The following is a 14942-nucleotide window of genomic DNA, read 5'->3' on the forward strand; positions in this document are numbered from 1 at the left end:
ATTGAATGAACCTTACTACTGTGATGGTGCACATAACGTGGAGGAAGTGTTTATTTATTTCCTCAAACAACTGAGATTCGAGTGTCACAATTTAGGCCTTACTCCTTGAACAAATATAGAAATACTTCCTGTGATTGTATGACAAACTTTCTCTGATTTGTTTAATTGGACAATGACTATATTACCGGTGCTCGTCAGTTTCATCAAGTTAAACCACACTCACTCACTAGGTGTTGGCAGAAGAAATTGTTCATCAATTGTTGAAAGGATTTTATTTGCCAAGAATATTTTTTCACACCAAATCATTAAGGTTTTGCGGAAGAAATTGTTCACCAATTGTTCCCAGTTTTTCAAAGCAGTGTGTTTAATTCTATTCGATTCAGTTTCTATGGTGACATGGAAAACAGTATCATGCAAGTATACTCATGTGGGCCCCCGATTTTCTGAATCATTTTGACGAAAGATGTCCTGTTTCACTGCCGGGTTATTGAATATTGCTCAGTCTAAAGTGTGCATTGCGCACCCGATATGCTGTAAACTACGGTTATAACGAACTGACTGATATAACGAACTTACTTTTTTGTCCCTAAAATTTGATGTAGTTATGCTGTATATATGCTTATAACGAACTACGGTTATAACGAACAAAAATTAGTGGTCCCTTTGAGTTCTGAGATCACAACCTATTTGCTATTACAGTCGAACCTCGTTGTGTCAAACATGGATGTGTCGAATTCCCGGTTGTCTCGAACTCATTTGGGAGTCCCAAGTATCCAAATTAAGCATATTTGTTCCTGATGTATCGAACCCCCGATAACTCGAATTCTGTTCAGGTCCCAACGAGTTCGACCAACGAGGTTCGACTGTAGTTATGGAAATATCTTCCCAGAAAGACATATGTAGCATAACAAAGTATATCTAAACATCTCATATATTTCTACTCAAGAGGTACTTAAGGTTGGGGAAATTATTACTACTGATATTTCCGAAACAAACTAATAAATTCACACCAGCTAATATTATAATTATATTGCATAGCAGTGATATCTAAATTATTTCCCCTAAAGCCAAGTGAACTTTGCTGACATTGATTGTACAGATATAAGTTAACTACAGTAAACTACGTTTATAACAAACACGCTTATAACGAACTAACCAATATAACGAAGTTATGTTAAAGTCCCGACCATTTGTTGTATATATGCTGTATGAATGCCTACAACGAACTACGGTTGTTACGAACTAAAATTAGTTGTTCCCTCGAGTTCGTTATAACCGTAGTTTACTGTCCATTAACATGTGATTATTAGTTTGTCATGTCTGATGTCAGTTGCATTAATTTCGACAGCCTTCTCTGCATGGCCACAGTCCCGTGTCGGTCAGGGTCGCCTACACTTGTGTTTGTAGTAAGAAGCGACTTAATCGGAATGGGTGATCAGTGTGATAATATCAGCCAGACTCTTTTATTCACTGGCCGCCGTGATGCAGCCGTGATGTTGTGTTTGTAGTGAGAAGCGACTTAACCGGAATGACTGATCAGCGTGATAATATCAGCCAGACTTTTTTATTCACAGGCCACCGTGATGCTGCCGTGATGTCGTTGATCACGTCGTAAAACATAAAAAAAACAGTAATCGAAACAATGAAATGGCATGACATAACTAGTATGTTCAATCACCAACTCATTTGTTTGTAGTGAGAGGAGACTTAACTGGATTGTGTGATCAGTCAAATAATCTCATCAGGTGTGTCTGACCCGGTGTAGTTACAGGTCGCCGTGACGTAGCAGTGATCTTGCTGATCACGTCGTAAAACACCAAACAAAACCAACCAACAGTAAAAGCAATGACTTGTAGTGAAATAACAACTAATCACCACCGATGGCTAAGTCATCTGTTCAATCATAATATAATAATACGTAATCATAACATGCTTTAATTACGTCATGAGATGTCCAAATACAGTAAACTACGGTTATAACGAACCCAAAGGGACCACTAGTTTTAGTTCGTTATAACTGTAGTTCGTTATAAGCATATATACAGCATAACTACAGTAAATTTTAGGGACAAAAAAGTAAATTCGTTATATCCGTCAGTTCGGTATAAGCGTGTTCGTTATAACCGTAGTTTACTGTACTTTGAGAAACACTGACCAAATAACTATACTTACAAATATTACAGCCAGATCTTCAGTTGATTTAGTTAAACTCCTGCTACTAACTGTTTTTCACGTCAAACACGGACAATGAAACCACGTCACATGTCAGTTTATTTTACCGGGTAAATGTGTTAACTCGATATCCCTTGATCAATTATTGTTACTCATAAATCATTATGTTTACCCGTTAGGCGTGACAAACTCCATTATTCGTGGGTACGAATCCTTGCCTCGTCCTTGATAAGATTCAAAGTTGTCCGTACCATACCCGGGGATTTCCGTAAATCGCATTGCATCAACGACATACAACGTACACAAAACTGCAATACTGTTAGAAGCAGCTCATTCACTGACTGACGCTCTTGCTGACTCACTCCCTGTGAGACGCACTTGCTGACTCACTCCCTGTGAGACGCACTTGCTGACTCACTCCCTGACTCACTCACTCACTCGCTGACTCACTCACCCACTTACTATGCGCGGCTCGTTCCGGATGGCTATGTTGTTCATAATTGTGTGTGGTGTATTGTACTTGCGATAACAAACCTACACACATAATTACATTTAGTACTAACTACTAAATGACTTTATCGCGCGTATCCAAACCATGGGCTAATTACGTCTGTAACCCAATCACCCCTCGTAACTCAATCACCCCGGGCCACCACTCGGCACCGCGCCCGGGGAATAATCCCGCGCAAGCATCATCCCGCCCTTTGTTAGTCCGTCATTCGCGAGCAGCCCTTCCCCAAGTACACACGTGTGTCACTGTATCTAATCGCTTTCCCATTTTACGTTTCCTTTGTACCCAGTCGCGAACGTTTCGCCGATTACGCTTTGAATACCATCTATTCCAACACTCGCCGTATCGCATTTACACAATCGCTACCGTTTCGCCGATTACGCTTTGAATACCATCTATTTCAGCACTCGCCGTATCGCATTTATTCCGCTCTACTCCCGAACTTCACCCTCGGGACAATTTACGCTTGTGGAATACCAACTCACCACCCCGACTTTTCGTGATGCCTCCCAAGAGAAGAGCAACCGTCAACCACAAGCTTGTGAGGGGAGCCAAGCAGGCCAGGACAACCAGAAGACAAACCCCGGGAGTACACATTGTACAGGAGACAACAGCTGATGGTGAGTCTGCCAATTACGGAAATATCGAAGGTGGCAACAGAATTAACGTACAATCGGCGCAGCTTGTAAATGCCGCGCAGGTTGCCAACTCGGCTACCCAGGTAAACGAGCAACTGGGAAAAATACTCCAGTTGCTGGAACATTCAGCGCCCGGCCCGGTTAGCGCAAACCAACAGGTAAGGCTTGGTTTTAGTTCTCCCGCCATTTCGCCCAACATAGGGAGAATCCCCGATGCGCACAACGAGGCCGACGGTGACGCGGCCCCAGCCAATCACATCGCTGGATACGGGGATTCCCTTTCCTTCCGTGCGGACGGAATAGACGCGCACGTCAAACAACAGGTGAGGGAAAAAATCTGGCGTGGCGAGTATGTCGACCTCGGCACAATACTACCAAACACCGAGGGAAGTCACGAGGACGGTACGATTACCATGGCGTATGACTCCTCAGGTAAGGTAATTTTTAAACCAATAAAACAGCAAGCAAAGCGCCTGTCCCTGGCAAGCTGGACTTCAGCTTTCCACATTTTCATGTGTACTTACGTTAGTAGGCACTCCGAGGTCCGCACAACCCAGGGGTTGCTGTCCTACATGGAAACCATAAGAACGGCGGCACTTCGATTCGGGGGGGATGCCTGGTCAACCTACGACCAACAATTCCGACACAGAATGTCAAGGGACCCCTCACGACGCTGGGACAACATCGACGGGGAGTTGTGGCTGAAGTACATGGTAACACAGCCGGTACTACAACCAGAATCAGGCGGACGGGGCGCAATGACACGCGTACAGGGGGACATCGCCAGTCAGGTATGCTGGGATTTCAATAAATTTGGCTGTAGCAGGGTCAACTGTAAGTACACTCACAAATGCGGTAAGTGTGGCAAACATTCCCATAGCTCTAGGACCTGCTTTCGAGGGAATGGGGTCCAACCGACCCCATACAAGCCCAATCAGCCCTTTCCTAACAGAAAACCAGCCGGCAAGGCAGGTAAATTCAATGGCCCCTTCCCCCGTGGATCTCAATGAAATGGCACCCTGGTTACGCCAATATGCTAGGGTCAATTACAGAGATGCAAATTATTTATGGGTAGGTTTTAGCTTTGGCTTTAAGCTCGAGTTCCAGGGAAGCCGCACGGGTCGCCTGGCACGAAACTTGCGATCAGCCACACACCAAGATACGGCAGGCTACGTGAAACAAAAACTACAAAAGGAAGTCGACCTTGGCAGGATGGCGGGCCCCTTCAAGGACACCCCCCTAGACAACCTCCAAGTATCCCCAATAGGCCTGGTGCCCAAGAAGCAGCCAGGATATGGTCAGCACCTGGGTAAGCATGCGGAGGAATTCCGTCTAATTCACCATCTATCCTATCCCAGGGGTAAATCTATAAATGACTTCATAGACACAGAGGCCTGCTCCGTTGTGTACGCCAGATTTGATGAAGCTACCCAGATAGTGCAACAACTGGGAAAGGGAGCATTACTAGCAAAAATTCGACATTCAGTCGGCCTTTAGAATTATACCAGTCCACCCATCCGATTTCGAGCTGCTAGGCATCAGATTCGAAGGTGAGTTCTATTTCGATAAATGCTTACCATTTGGCTGCTCCATATCTTGCGCCATATTTGAAACGTTTAGTACCTTCTTGCAATGGTGCATGCAATCACATCTTCCAACGTGTCCGGTCATGCATTACCTGGATGACTTCCTAACGGGGGGCACAGCAGGCACCAGCCACTGCTCAGACAACCTCAACGGATGCGTGAATACACTTGAACAGCTTGGGGTTCCTATTGCTCACGACAAGACGGTGGGCCCCACAACCAAACTGACATTCCTAGGGCTGGAAATCGACACCATTGCAATGCAGATCAGAATCCCAGAGCCCAAGATCAAGGAGGCAACAAGGGAAATCCAAGACATCCTGTCAACAGGTAACATCAAGGTCACAAAAAGGGCCCTTCAGTCCCTCATAGGCAAGCTTAACTTTATGTGCAGGGCTATACCAATGGCAAGGGCATTCAGCCGCAGGCTAATCGATCTGCTTAGCAAAGGTAAGCAACCATTTCACCACATTAGGATTACCAGCTGGGTCAAGGAAGACCTACAAATGTGGTTAACATTTCTTACGAGTTATAACGGCATTTCAGTGTTTCAGGACCAACTATGGGTGGACAGCGATTTCCTCCAGCTGTTTTCAGACGCAGCGGGTGGCGCCGGCTTTGGGGCCTACATGCAGGGCAAATGGTTTAACGGCGCATGGCCACCCCGGTGGGTGACGGATGGAACTACACGGGACTTGACGCTCCTGGAGCTGTTCCCCATCACACTGGCCATCCAAATCTGGGGCAAGCAACTCGCAAACAAAAAGGTCCTCTTTTACTGCGACAACCAAGCCGTCGTAACAATAATCAACAAGCAGTCAACCAAGGCCCCCAGAGTGATGAGCCTACTCCGTCGCCTAATCCTGCAGTGTCTCCGATATAATATTATGTTTAAGGCAAAGTATGTATGTTCCACTGCTAACACTATTGCCGATGCTCTCTCGAGGTTTCAGCTCAAACGCTTCCGAGAGGCAGCACCAGCCGCGGACCAGAACCCCACACCTATCCCGTGCAACATATGGCTGATCTGAGGCAGGAAGCCGGCAGACTCCTACAACAATCTCTGTCTACTAATACATGGGCCACTTACCAAACAGGCATCAATGCCTTGCACCAGTTCCGGTCCGCACACCAGCTACAAGAGGTGTGGCCAGTCCCGCTGTATCAGGTCGTAAACTTTATTGCTTATCTGTCAGTCACTCACCACTCCCCTAACACAGTCAAGACTTACATTGCAGCGCTGTCTTCACACCACAAATTCCACGGGCTCACCGACTGTACAAACCATTTCCTGATAGGCAAGATTGTAACCGGCTTACACAAATCAGCGGGCCGACCAGACACCAGAAAACCGATCACTGCAGATCTGCTGCAGGTAGTAACCAACAATCTGCCTCACGTATGCTCATCAGCATATGAAGCCAGGCTGTTCAAGGCAGTCTACTGCACAGCCTTCTTCGGTTTCTTTAGGGTTAGCGAACTCGTCCAAACTGGACCCTCAAAAACAGGTTGCGCCATCCAGAATTTAAGCTTCTCGGGCAACCCCCAGCAGCTTTCAATCCATTTACCACACTCAAAGTCTGATCAGTACAGGATGGGGACAACAGTTACAATGTCACCTATATCAGGTAATCCGCTATGTCCGGTAGTCGCCATCAAGCACTACCTGGAGGCGCGCCCCTCCGGCCCACAACATGCATTCGTCCACTTTGACCATTCCCCCGTTACAAGGTACCAATTCCAGGCACTCCTAAAAAAGGCCTTAGCACACAGCAACATAAACACGGCCTGCTATTCTTCGCACTCCTTCCGCATTGGGGCAGCCACATCAGCAGCCATGAACGGGGTGCCTGAACACCTCATACAACAATACGGCAGGTGGAAATCAGATTGCTACAATGCTTACATACGCCTACCAACAAATTCAATGTTGCACAATTAAATCAAATAGTCTTTCATGGTACTTACTACACTTCTTATTGTTTACAGTTTGGATGGTGGGATCCAGCTACATGGCCAGGGCACGGCAGTACTTGCTCCTGAAGGGCACCAGCCCGAACCAACCGAGGATGCTATGGCTGGCACGAGGGGGGATGAGGTGGAAGGAGCTGGACACCATTCTGGATGCACAGGTCAAGGCGACACGGCGCAGCCCCAGAGCCCTCATCATTCACCTGGGCTCCAACGACCTGTGCTCGGTCAAAGGCAGCCAACTCTACCTTGACATGGTGGCATCAATCCTTCGGATACAACTCCAGCTTCCTGACACCAAGATCATCGTATCCTCAATGCTGCCCAGGCGCTACTGGCACGATGCCAGGGATCCACGAAAGATCGAGGGGATGCGGAAGAATATCAACCGCCGACTGACCAACCGAGTCAAAGAGCTCGGCGGTACAACAGTGCCACATCCCCAGATCCTGGCATCTGACAAGACGTGGTACGCCTGGGAGGGCGTCCACCTCAGTGACAAAGGACTGTGTGTGTTTACGGACAATTTATTGCATGCCCTGGCGCTCGTTTTGCGCCAGTAAGGATATTATCTCCACAGGTTAGTGTTTCCTTTCAGTGCATAAGCAAGCCGGGCAACAATGCTATCTCCGCGTATCGCGTGGCCGTGGGTGTGGGGTAGCACTCTGGTGCTTTGTGGCGGGGTTCTTGCGGGCTACACTGCTAGTAACAAATTAACTTGCTTCCAAATTAATACTCGTGCTTAAGGCTACCTGCTTTTCAGCGGGAACCTTTCCGGGGTTACCTGCTTCTCAGTGGGAACCTTGTCTTTCCCGACTTTTCAGCCGGGGAATCGTAGAATAACATACGTTGGGGCAAACAGTTGCCACGTATATGGGCCCGGCGGCGGAAGTCGTCTTGTCAAGCGGTAGCTGACAGTTGGGTCCGCGGCGGGAGCCGCACAATGGTTTTGCTAATGGGGCCGGGCAGTGTGATCTGCTTTGGCCGGCTACCTGGGGCCGGGCAGCGGCAGTCTGACTTAGGCCAGCAGCGTGGAGCTGCTTTTGGCAACGTGGGAGTTGCCAAGCAATGGTAGCGTTTAAATATGCTACCGTGGGGGCCGGACAGCGGTAGCAGTCTCAGGCCAGCAGCGCTAGCTGCAATCGCCGTCGGCCACGCGCGTGGCCATGGCAACGGTAGCATTTTTGGTATATACAATTAGCAGCTAAGTAGCCCACTAGTACCTGCACACCCTCGGCCATTTAACCCAATCTCATCTTCTGTTTTATTACAGGCACGGGCACCAACGGCTCGGTGGCCCGTGCCTCTCCTTGGCATATCGCGGGATAATTACATTTAGTACTAACTACTAAATGACTTTATCGCGCGTATCCAAACCATGGGCTAATTACGTCTGTAACCCAATCACCCCTCGTAACTCAATCACCCCGGGCCACCACTCGGCACCGCGCCCGGGGAATAATCCCGCGCAAGCATCATCCCGCCCTTTGTTAGTCCGTCATTCGCGAGCAGCCCTTCCCCAAGTACACACGTGTGTCACTGTATCTAATCGCTTTCCCACCCACCCACCCAGCTTGCCACTCCTTTTTCTTTCCTTTTCAGCCTGACGTGTCCTCTTCACCTGGAATGCTAATCACTTCTTTTCTTCACGTATCGCGTGGCCGTGGGTGTGGGGTAGCACTCTGGTGCTTTGTGGCGGGGTTCTTGCGGGCTACACTGCTAGTAACAAATTAACTTGCTTCCAAATTAATACTCGTGCTTAAGGCTACCTGCTTTTCAGCGGGAACCTTTCCGGGGTTACCTGCTTCTCAGTGGGAACCTTGTCTTTCCCGACTTTTCAGCCGGGGAATCGTAGAATAACATACGTTGGGGCAAACAGTTGCCACGTATATGGGCCCGGCGGCGGAAGTCGTCTTGTCAAGCGGTAGCTGACAGTTGGGTCCGCGGCGGGAGCCGCACAATGGTTTTGCTAATGGGGCCGGGCAGTGTGATCTGCTTTGGCCGGCTACCTGGGGCCGGGCAGCGGCAGTCTGACTTAGGCCAGCAGCGTGGAGCTGCTTTTGGCAACGTGGGAGTTGCCAAGCAATGGTAGCGTTTAAATATGCTACCGTGGGGGCCGGACAGCGGTAGCAGTCTCAGGCCAGCAGCGCTAGCTGCAATCGCCGTCGGCCACGCGCGTGGCCATGGCAACGGTAGCATTTTTGGTATATACAATTAGCAGCTAAGTAGCCCACTAGTACCTGCACACCCTCGGCCATTTAACCCAATCTCATCTTCTGTTTTATTACAGGCACGGGCACCAACGGCTCGGTGGCCCGTGCCTCTCCTTGGCATATCGCGGGATAATTACATTTAGTACTAACTACTAAATGACTTTATCGCGCGTATCCAAACCATGGGCTAATTACGTCTGTAACCCAATCACCCCTCGTAACTCAATCACCCCGGGCCACCACTCGGCACCGCGCCCGGGGAATAATCCCGCGCAAGCATCATCCCGCCCTTTGTTAGTCCGTCATTCGCGAGCAGCCCTTCCCCAAGTACACACGTGTGTCACTGTATCTAATCGCTTTCCCACCCACCCACCCAGCTTGCCACTCCTTTTTCTTTCCTTTTCAGCCTGACGTGTCCTCTTCACCTGGAATGCTAATCACTTCTTTTCTTCAGCGTTTATTCTATTACAGGTACCAGCAGAGCGGATTGTATATATGTAAATAAACCTGTACATATGTAAAATAGGTTTTCAGAGCGCTTGTATATATGTACATACTTCTAAACGATTCTGATATATGTAATTAAACATGACTTCTTAATAGCTGTATATCTGTACATATGCAATACCTGTCTCAACAATAAACTATGTCGAGGTGTGCGGGGTTTCTTGTGGGCTACACTGCTAGTAACAAATTAACTTGCTTCCAAATTAATACTCGTGCTTAAGGCTACCTGCTTTTCAGCGGGAACCTTTCCGGGGTTACCTGCTTCTCAGTGGGAACCTTGTCTTTCCCGACTTTTCAGCCGGGGAATCGTAGAATAACATACGTTGGGGCAAACAGTTGCCACGTATATGGGCCCGGCGGCGGAAGTCGTCTTGTCAAGCGGTAGCTGACAGTTGGGTCCGCGGCGGGAGCCGCACAATGGTTTTGCTAATGGGGCCGGGCAGTGTGATCTGCTTTGGCCGGCTACCTGGGGCCGGGCAGCGGCAGTCTGACTTAGGCCAGCAGCGTGGAGCTGCTTTTGGCAACGTGGGAGTTGCCAAGCAATGGTAGCGTTTAAATATGCTACCGTGGGGGCCGGACAGCGGTAGCAGTCTCAGGCCAGCAGCGCTAGCTGCAATCGCCGTCGGCCACGCGCGTGGCCATGGCAACGGTAGCATTTTTGGTATATACAATTAGCAGCTAAGTAGCCCACTAGTACCTGCACACCCTCGGCCATTTAACCCAATCTCATCTTCTGTTTTATTACAGGCACGGGCACCAACGGCTCGGTGGCCCGTGCCTCTCCTTGGCATATCGCGGGATAATCACTACCTCACTCCTTCACTACCTCACTCCCTCACTCAACCACAAACACACTCACTCACTCACTCAACCACTCAACCATTTAACCAGTAACTCACTCACCCACTCAACAATATTCCATCTTTATGATGGCGGTCTGTAAATAATCAATTCTGGACCAGACAGTCCAGTGATTGACATCATGAGCGATTGGGATGCGATGACATGCATCAACCAAGTCAGCGAGCTTGACCACCCGATCCCGTTAGCCGCCTCTTACGACAAGCATAGTCCCCTTTTATGGCAAGCATGGGTTGCTGCAGACCTATTCTACCCCGGATCTTCACGGGTTTCCTGTGCAGTGCAAGACTTCCAATATTAGTTAAGAGCTCCGTTATAGCATCTTATTATAAAGGCGAGCTGTGTCAATCAGAGAATTGTGCATAGCTTCGAGTGTGTGTTGTGTCAGCGTGTCATTACATATGTGATTATGACAACGATGTGTTCTTCGATCGAACACAAAAACAATACCATCAATAAACTTAACTGTTTCTATTCAAATGGGACCCGTGAAGATTCCGGGGTAGATAAGGTCTTCAGCAACCCATACTTGCCGTAAAAGGTGACTATGCTTGTCGTAAAAGGCGACTGACGGGATCGGGTAGTCAGGCTCGCTGACTTGGTTGATGCATGTCATCGATCCCAATTGCGTGGATCGATGCTCATGATGTCAATCACTCTATTGTCTGGTCCAGACTCGATTATTTTACAGACCGCCGTCATATAGCTGGAATATTGCTGAGTGCGGCGTTAAACAACAAACAAACAAACAACAATCAGCTTGCTCCAATATGACGTTTTATTGTTGTCTCTTGCACAGGTCTCAAATGTTCACCACTTCGGTGAAACCCACGAGCACGGGTATGGTGCTGACAAACCTAGACATATCATCGGGGCAAACCAGGATTCGAACCCACAATCATAGGTTCCTGGCGTGTCCAAGTGACGCGGATCTGCACAGCGAAATGCTCCCACATCACCAAGAAAAGACTTGACTTATTGTGGGTGATTTTTTCTCCAATCAGAAAAAATCTTAATTGTTATGCCCTGTCATGTAGCGTTAAGTTGCATGAGTAAACTTCAAGGTTAATACAGCGTCGACACTTCTCATTCCGGAATTTCATAACGCAATTATGACTTCACAACACTAGATTGTACGCCATGATATTGTCCGTGACTAAGAAATACTGATAAGTTGTCCTCTGCACAGCACCCAGGTCACAAATCGGGCGAAATTAAACAATGTTGGTCTCGGAGAGTAGGCTGTATCTTGACCCCTGGGTGTTCCTAGGGGTTCGGGGGGGGCACGGGTGGCCCAGTCGTCTAAGGCGCCGCGATTCGCTGTGCAGAGTTGCGTCCCTTAGGCACGCCAGAAACCTATGATTGTGGGTTCGAATCCCGGTTCACCCCGATTATGTTTCTAGGTTTGTCAGCACCTTACCCGTGCTCGTGGGTTTCACCGAAGTGGTAAACGTCTGAGACCTGCATCACTTCGGGCTTTCCTCCCACATTAAGCTGACACGCCGTGATATAACTGGAATACTGTTAAAAGCGGCGTTAAACCCAACTCACTCACTCACTCACTCCTGGGGGTTCGGTACTGCCCCACGGTGAGTCATATACTACATGTGGTGTCTCCTTGGCAAGTAATTTGGCTCGAAATATACCTCTGTTCTCCCTGTAGTGAATGGGTACCCGTTAGGATGTAATGGTGAATGTGGACTTAATGTGCCTCACGCGCAGCTTGGGTTGTATACAATACAGTAAAGGAGTTGGGTCCCTTGCCAGATTCTGATGATCACATCTATGAATCCCAGATTCTTCCTGATCCCAGCTTTGTCAGCACTTTGTTTTGAAATAGGTGATCAATAAGTTAATCACTTTGATACATTGTTAATCCCTTGGTGTACCATCGAAATGGATATTACACTGAATGAAGTTTTGGAAAGCCATGACTAAAATTTAGTGATAGTTCAAATGAACGGATGTCGCAGTCAAGAGAGCCGTTTCCTGAATGTTAACAAACACACGCGTACAAATCTATTAAACAACATTGATCTACAAGTAACAACTTCAATTACTATCACACAATTCTGTTCTCCGTACACACTGCGGTGTGGAACCGACAATCTACATTTTTCCACGTTTCATAAATAAAGCGTATTCCCAAAATTAATTTGATTACACCGGATTATATTTTATTATATTTACCAATATCCTTACGCGCTTTCTGATTGGCTTGCGCCGTTCGACGCATGGCGCCCTTCGTGAGTGGGACAAGCCTCGTTGTAAGTTATGGAAACATGCGAATGGTGACGAATACAGAGATCGATGTACAGAGTTGTCTCCATTAGCTAATGAGAGGATCCACTTGTGAAACACTTGATCCGATACTTTCACGGATAGTAAGTTTACGTTATCAGCATTAGCCCCTGACTGAAAAGGATGACTTAAAAAAAACGCCGATTGTTGGACATGGTTTGCTTTATTGCCTTCAAATGTCCTGCCAACAAGTACCCTGGCGTGCCACCATGACCGCCGCAGTATCCCCGGTCCTGTAAAACATATTTGAAAAACATACATTATTTCAAGTCGACGAGAGTAACTCCGGGTAAATTTGTTCACAGACTACCGAGAACGTACGACAAGCATAGTCGCCTTACGGCGAGCATGGGTTGCTGAAGACATATTCTAACCCGGATCTTGATGGTTTCTCAGAGGTAAGTGCATTTAACAAAGGGCCATAGAGCTGCACGTACTGCACGTGCACGTACTGCACGTGCAGCAGCACTATGAACGGTATTAAAGTGCAGGATTTTTGATTGACTTGCATCTGCGTCAAGACCTATTCTAACCCGGTAAGTGGCACAAGTAACCAAAACGGCTAAGGCGCCGCAATTCGCTGTGCACAGTTGCCTCTCTTTGGCGTGCCAGAAATCTTTGATAGTACTTGTAAGCCAGGATAAGTTGAGTTTATGACAATCGTTATTGAAACAGACATAAGTCGACGAGAGTAACTCCGGGTAACGTTGTTCACAGACGACAGAAAACTGTGTTTGTTGTTGTTGTTGTTGTGATACAGACAAGGGTGTTTCACTGCGGTGAGTTTGTTTGTTTGTTGTTTTGCGCCGCACTCAGCACTATTCCAGCTATATGAAGGTGGTCTGTAAATAATCGTGTCTGGACCAGACTATCCAGTGACTGACATCATGAGCTTCGATCCACTCAGTTGGGATACAATGACATGCATCAACCAAGTCAGCGAGCCTGACCACCCGATGAACTAATTGAATTAGTTCATGAAAGTTAAATTCTAATAAATAATTTGGGTACTTGAACCCTCAAGTCTTTTGTGGCGCAGAAATGCGAGAGTTACCAGATGATCCGATGATCACATGTTCGAATCCCAGAGTCGACCTGATCAGTATAGTCATGACTGTGGGTCTCATCAAAGTGATAAGATGATGCAACTGTTACAATTTAGGATTTCCTTCCACATTAAACTGACACACAGTGAAAGAACCCCTGACAATATGTTTAGTTAGATAACAGTGACGCCTTGAACTCCATTCGCAAAAACTTCCTTGTCACGACAGAAGCCACACTGGCATCTGGGGCTAACACACACACACACACACACACACACACACACACACACACACACACACACACACACACTCAAACACACACACATAAACACACACTCAAACACACACACACACACTCAAATTCACACACACACACTCAAACACACACACACACACACACTCAAAACACACACACACAAACACACGCACACTCAAACACACACACAAACACACACATACAAACACACACACTCGAACACACACACACACACAAACACACGCACACAAACACACACTCAAACACACACTCAAACACAAACACACACACAAACACACACACAAACACTCAAACACACACTCACACACACACTCAAACACACACACAAACACAGACACACAAACGCACGCACACAAACACACGCACACGCAAACACACACACACACACTCAAACACACACACACTCAAACACACACACACACACACTCAAACACACACACTCAAACACACACAATCGAACACAAACACACACACACACTCAAACACACACACACACACACACACAAAAACACACACACACAAACACACACACACACACACACACACACACTCACCAGCCAAGAGCAGGACACAAACGACGAAGGCTGGGAACATCGTGTACACTTGTGTGTGTAATGCACAACTGGTGTGTTTCAGTTTAATCCCTTCTGGCCTGTTTATCTACTCTGCCACAGACCAGGTTTTTGTTGTGATCAGGTTAGAAGGTCACGAATTAAAGTTACCTGGGCTGTGAATCCGTATAACTTATAGTGTTAAACCCGCTCGGTCGTTACAAAGTTACGCTATTGATTTGCCTTTGTGTTTGTGACAGGTGCCACTGGTGTTTAATGAACAAATGACGTGTTTCAGTTTTATCTGT

At 47.4% G+C, this 14942-nt stretch overlaps 1 protein-coding gene and 1 pseudogene across 2 annotated transcripts; both read left to right on the forward strand.

Moving 5' to 3' along the window:
* Positions 1 to 3060: 3060 nt before the first annotated feature.
* LOC139456227 (uncharacterized) lies at positions 3061 to 5938 on the forward strand (annotated as a pseudogene).
* A 46-nt stretch (positions 5939 to 5984) lies between these two features.
* On the forward strand, positions 5985 to 8306 carry LOC139456232 (uncharacterized). 2 transcript variants are annotated; one of them, XM_071237835.1, is made up of 2 exons: positions 5985 to 6051; positions 6897 to 8306. In XM_071237835.1, exons 1-2 carry the CDS (start codon positions 5985 to 5987, stop codon positions 7439 to 7441), a joined length of 612 nt encoding a protein of 203 aa, XP_071093936.1. In that variant the 3' UTR covers positions 7442 to 8306. The 2 variants fall into 2 exon arrangements, with proteins under 2 accessions (XP_071093936.1, XP_071093937.1); XM_071237836.1 differs by lacking the exon at positions 5985 to 6051 and adding an exon at positions 6077 to 6282.
* Positions 8307 to 14942: the final 6636 nt, after the last annotated feature.

The sequence above is a fragment of the Haliotis cracherodii genome, unplaced genomic scaffold, assembly GCF_022045235.1.
Source record: "Haliotis cracherodii isolate W230 unplaced genomic scaffold, xgHalCrac1.p SCAF_11, whole genome shotgun sequence".
Classification (NCBI taxonomy): domain Eukaryota; kingdom Metazoa; phylum Mollusca; class Gastropoda; order Lepetellida; family Haliotidae; genus Haliotis; species Haliotis cracherodii.

Coding starts and splice junctions, on each gene's coding strand:
- LOC139456232 (XM_071237835.1), top strand. CDS start 5,985: ATGGGCCACTTACCAAACAGGCATCAATGCCTTGCACCAGTTCCGGTC. Junction 6,052..6,896: donor CCGCACACCAGCTACAAGAG/GTGTGGCCAGTC, acceptor TATTGTTTACAG/TTTGGATGGTGGGATCCAGC.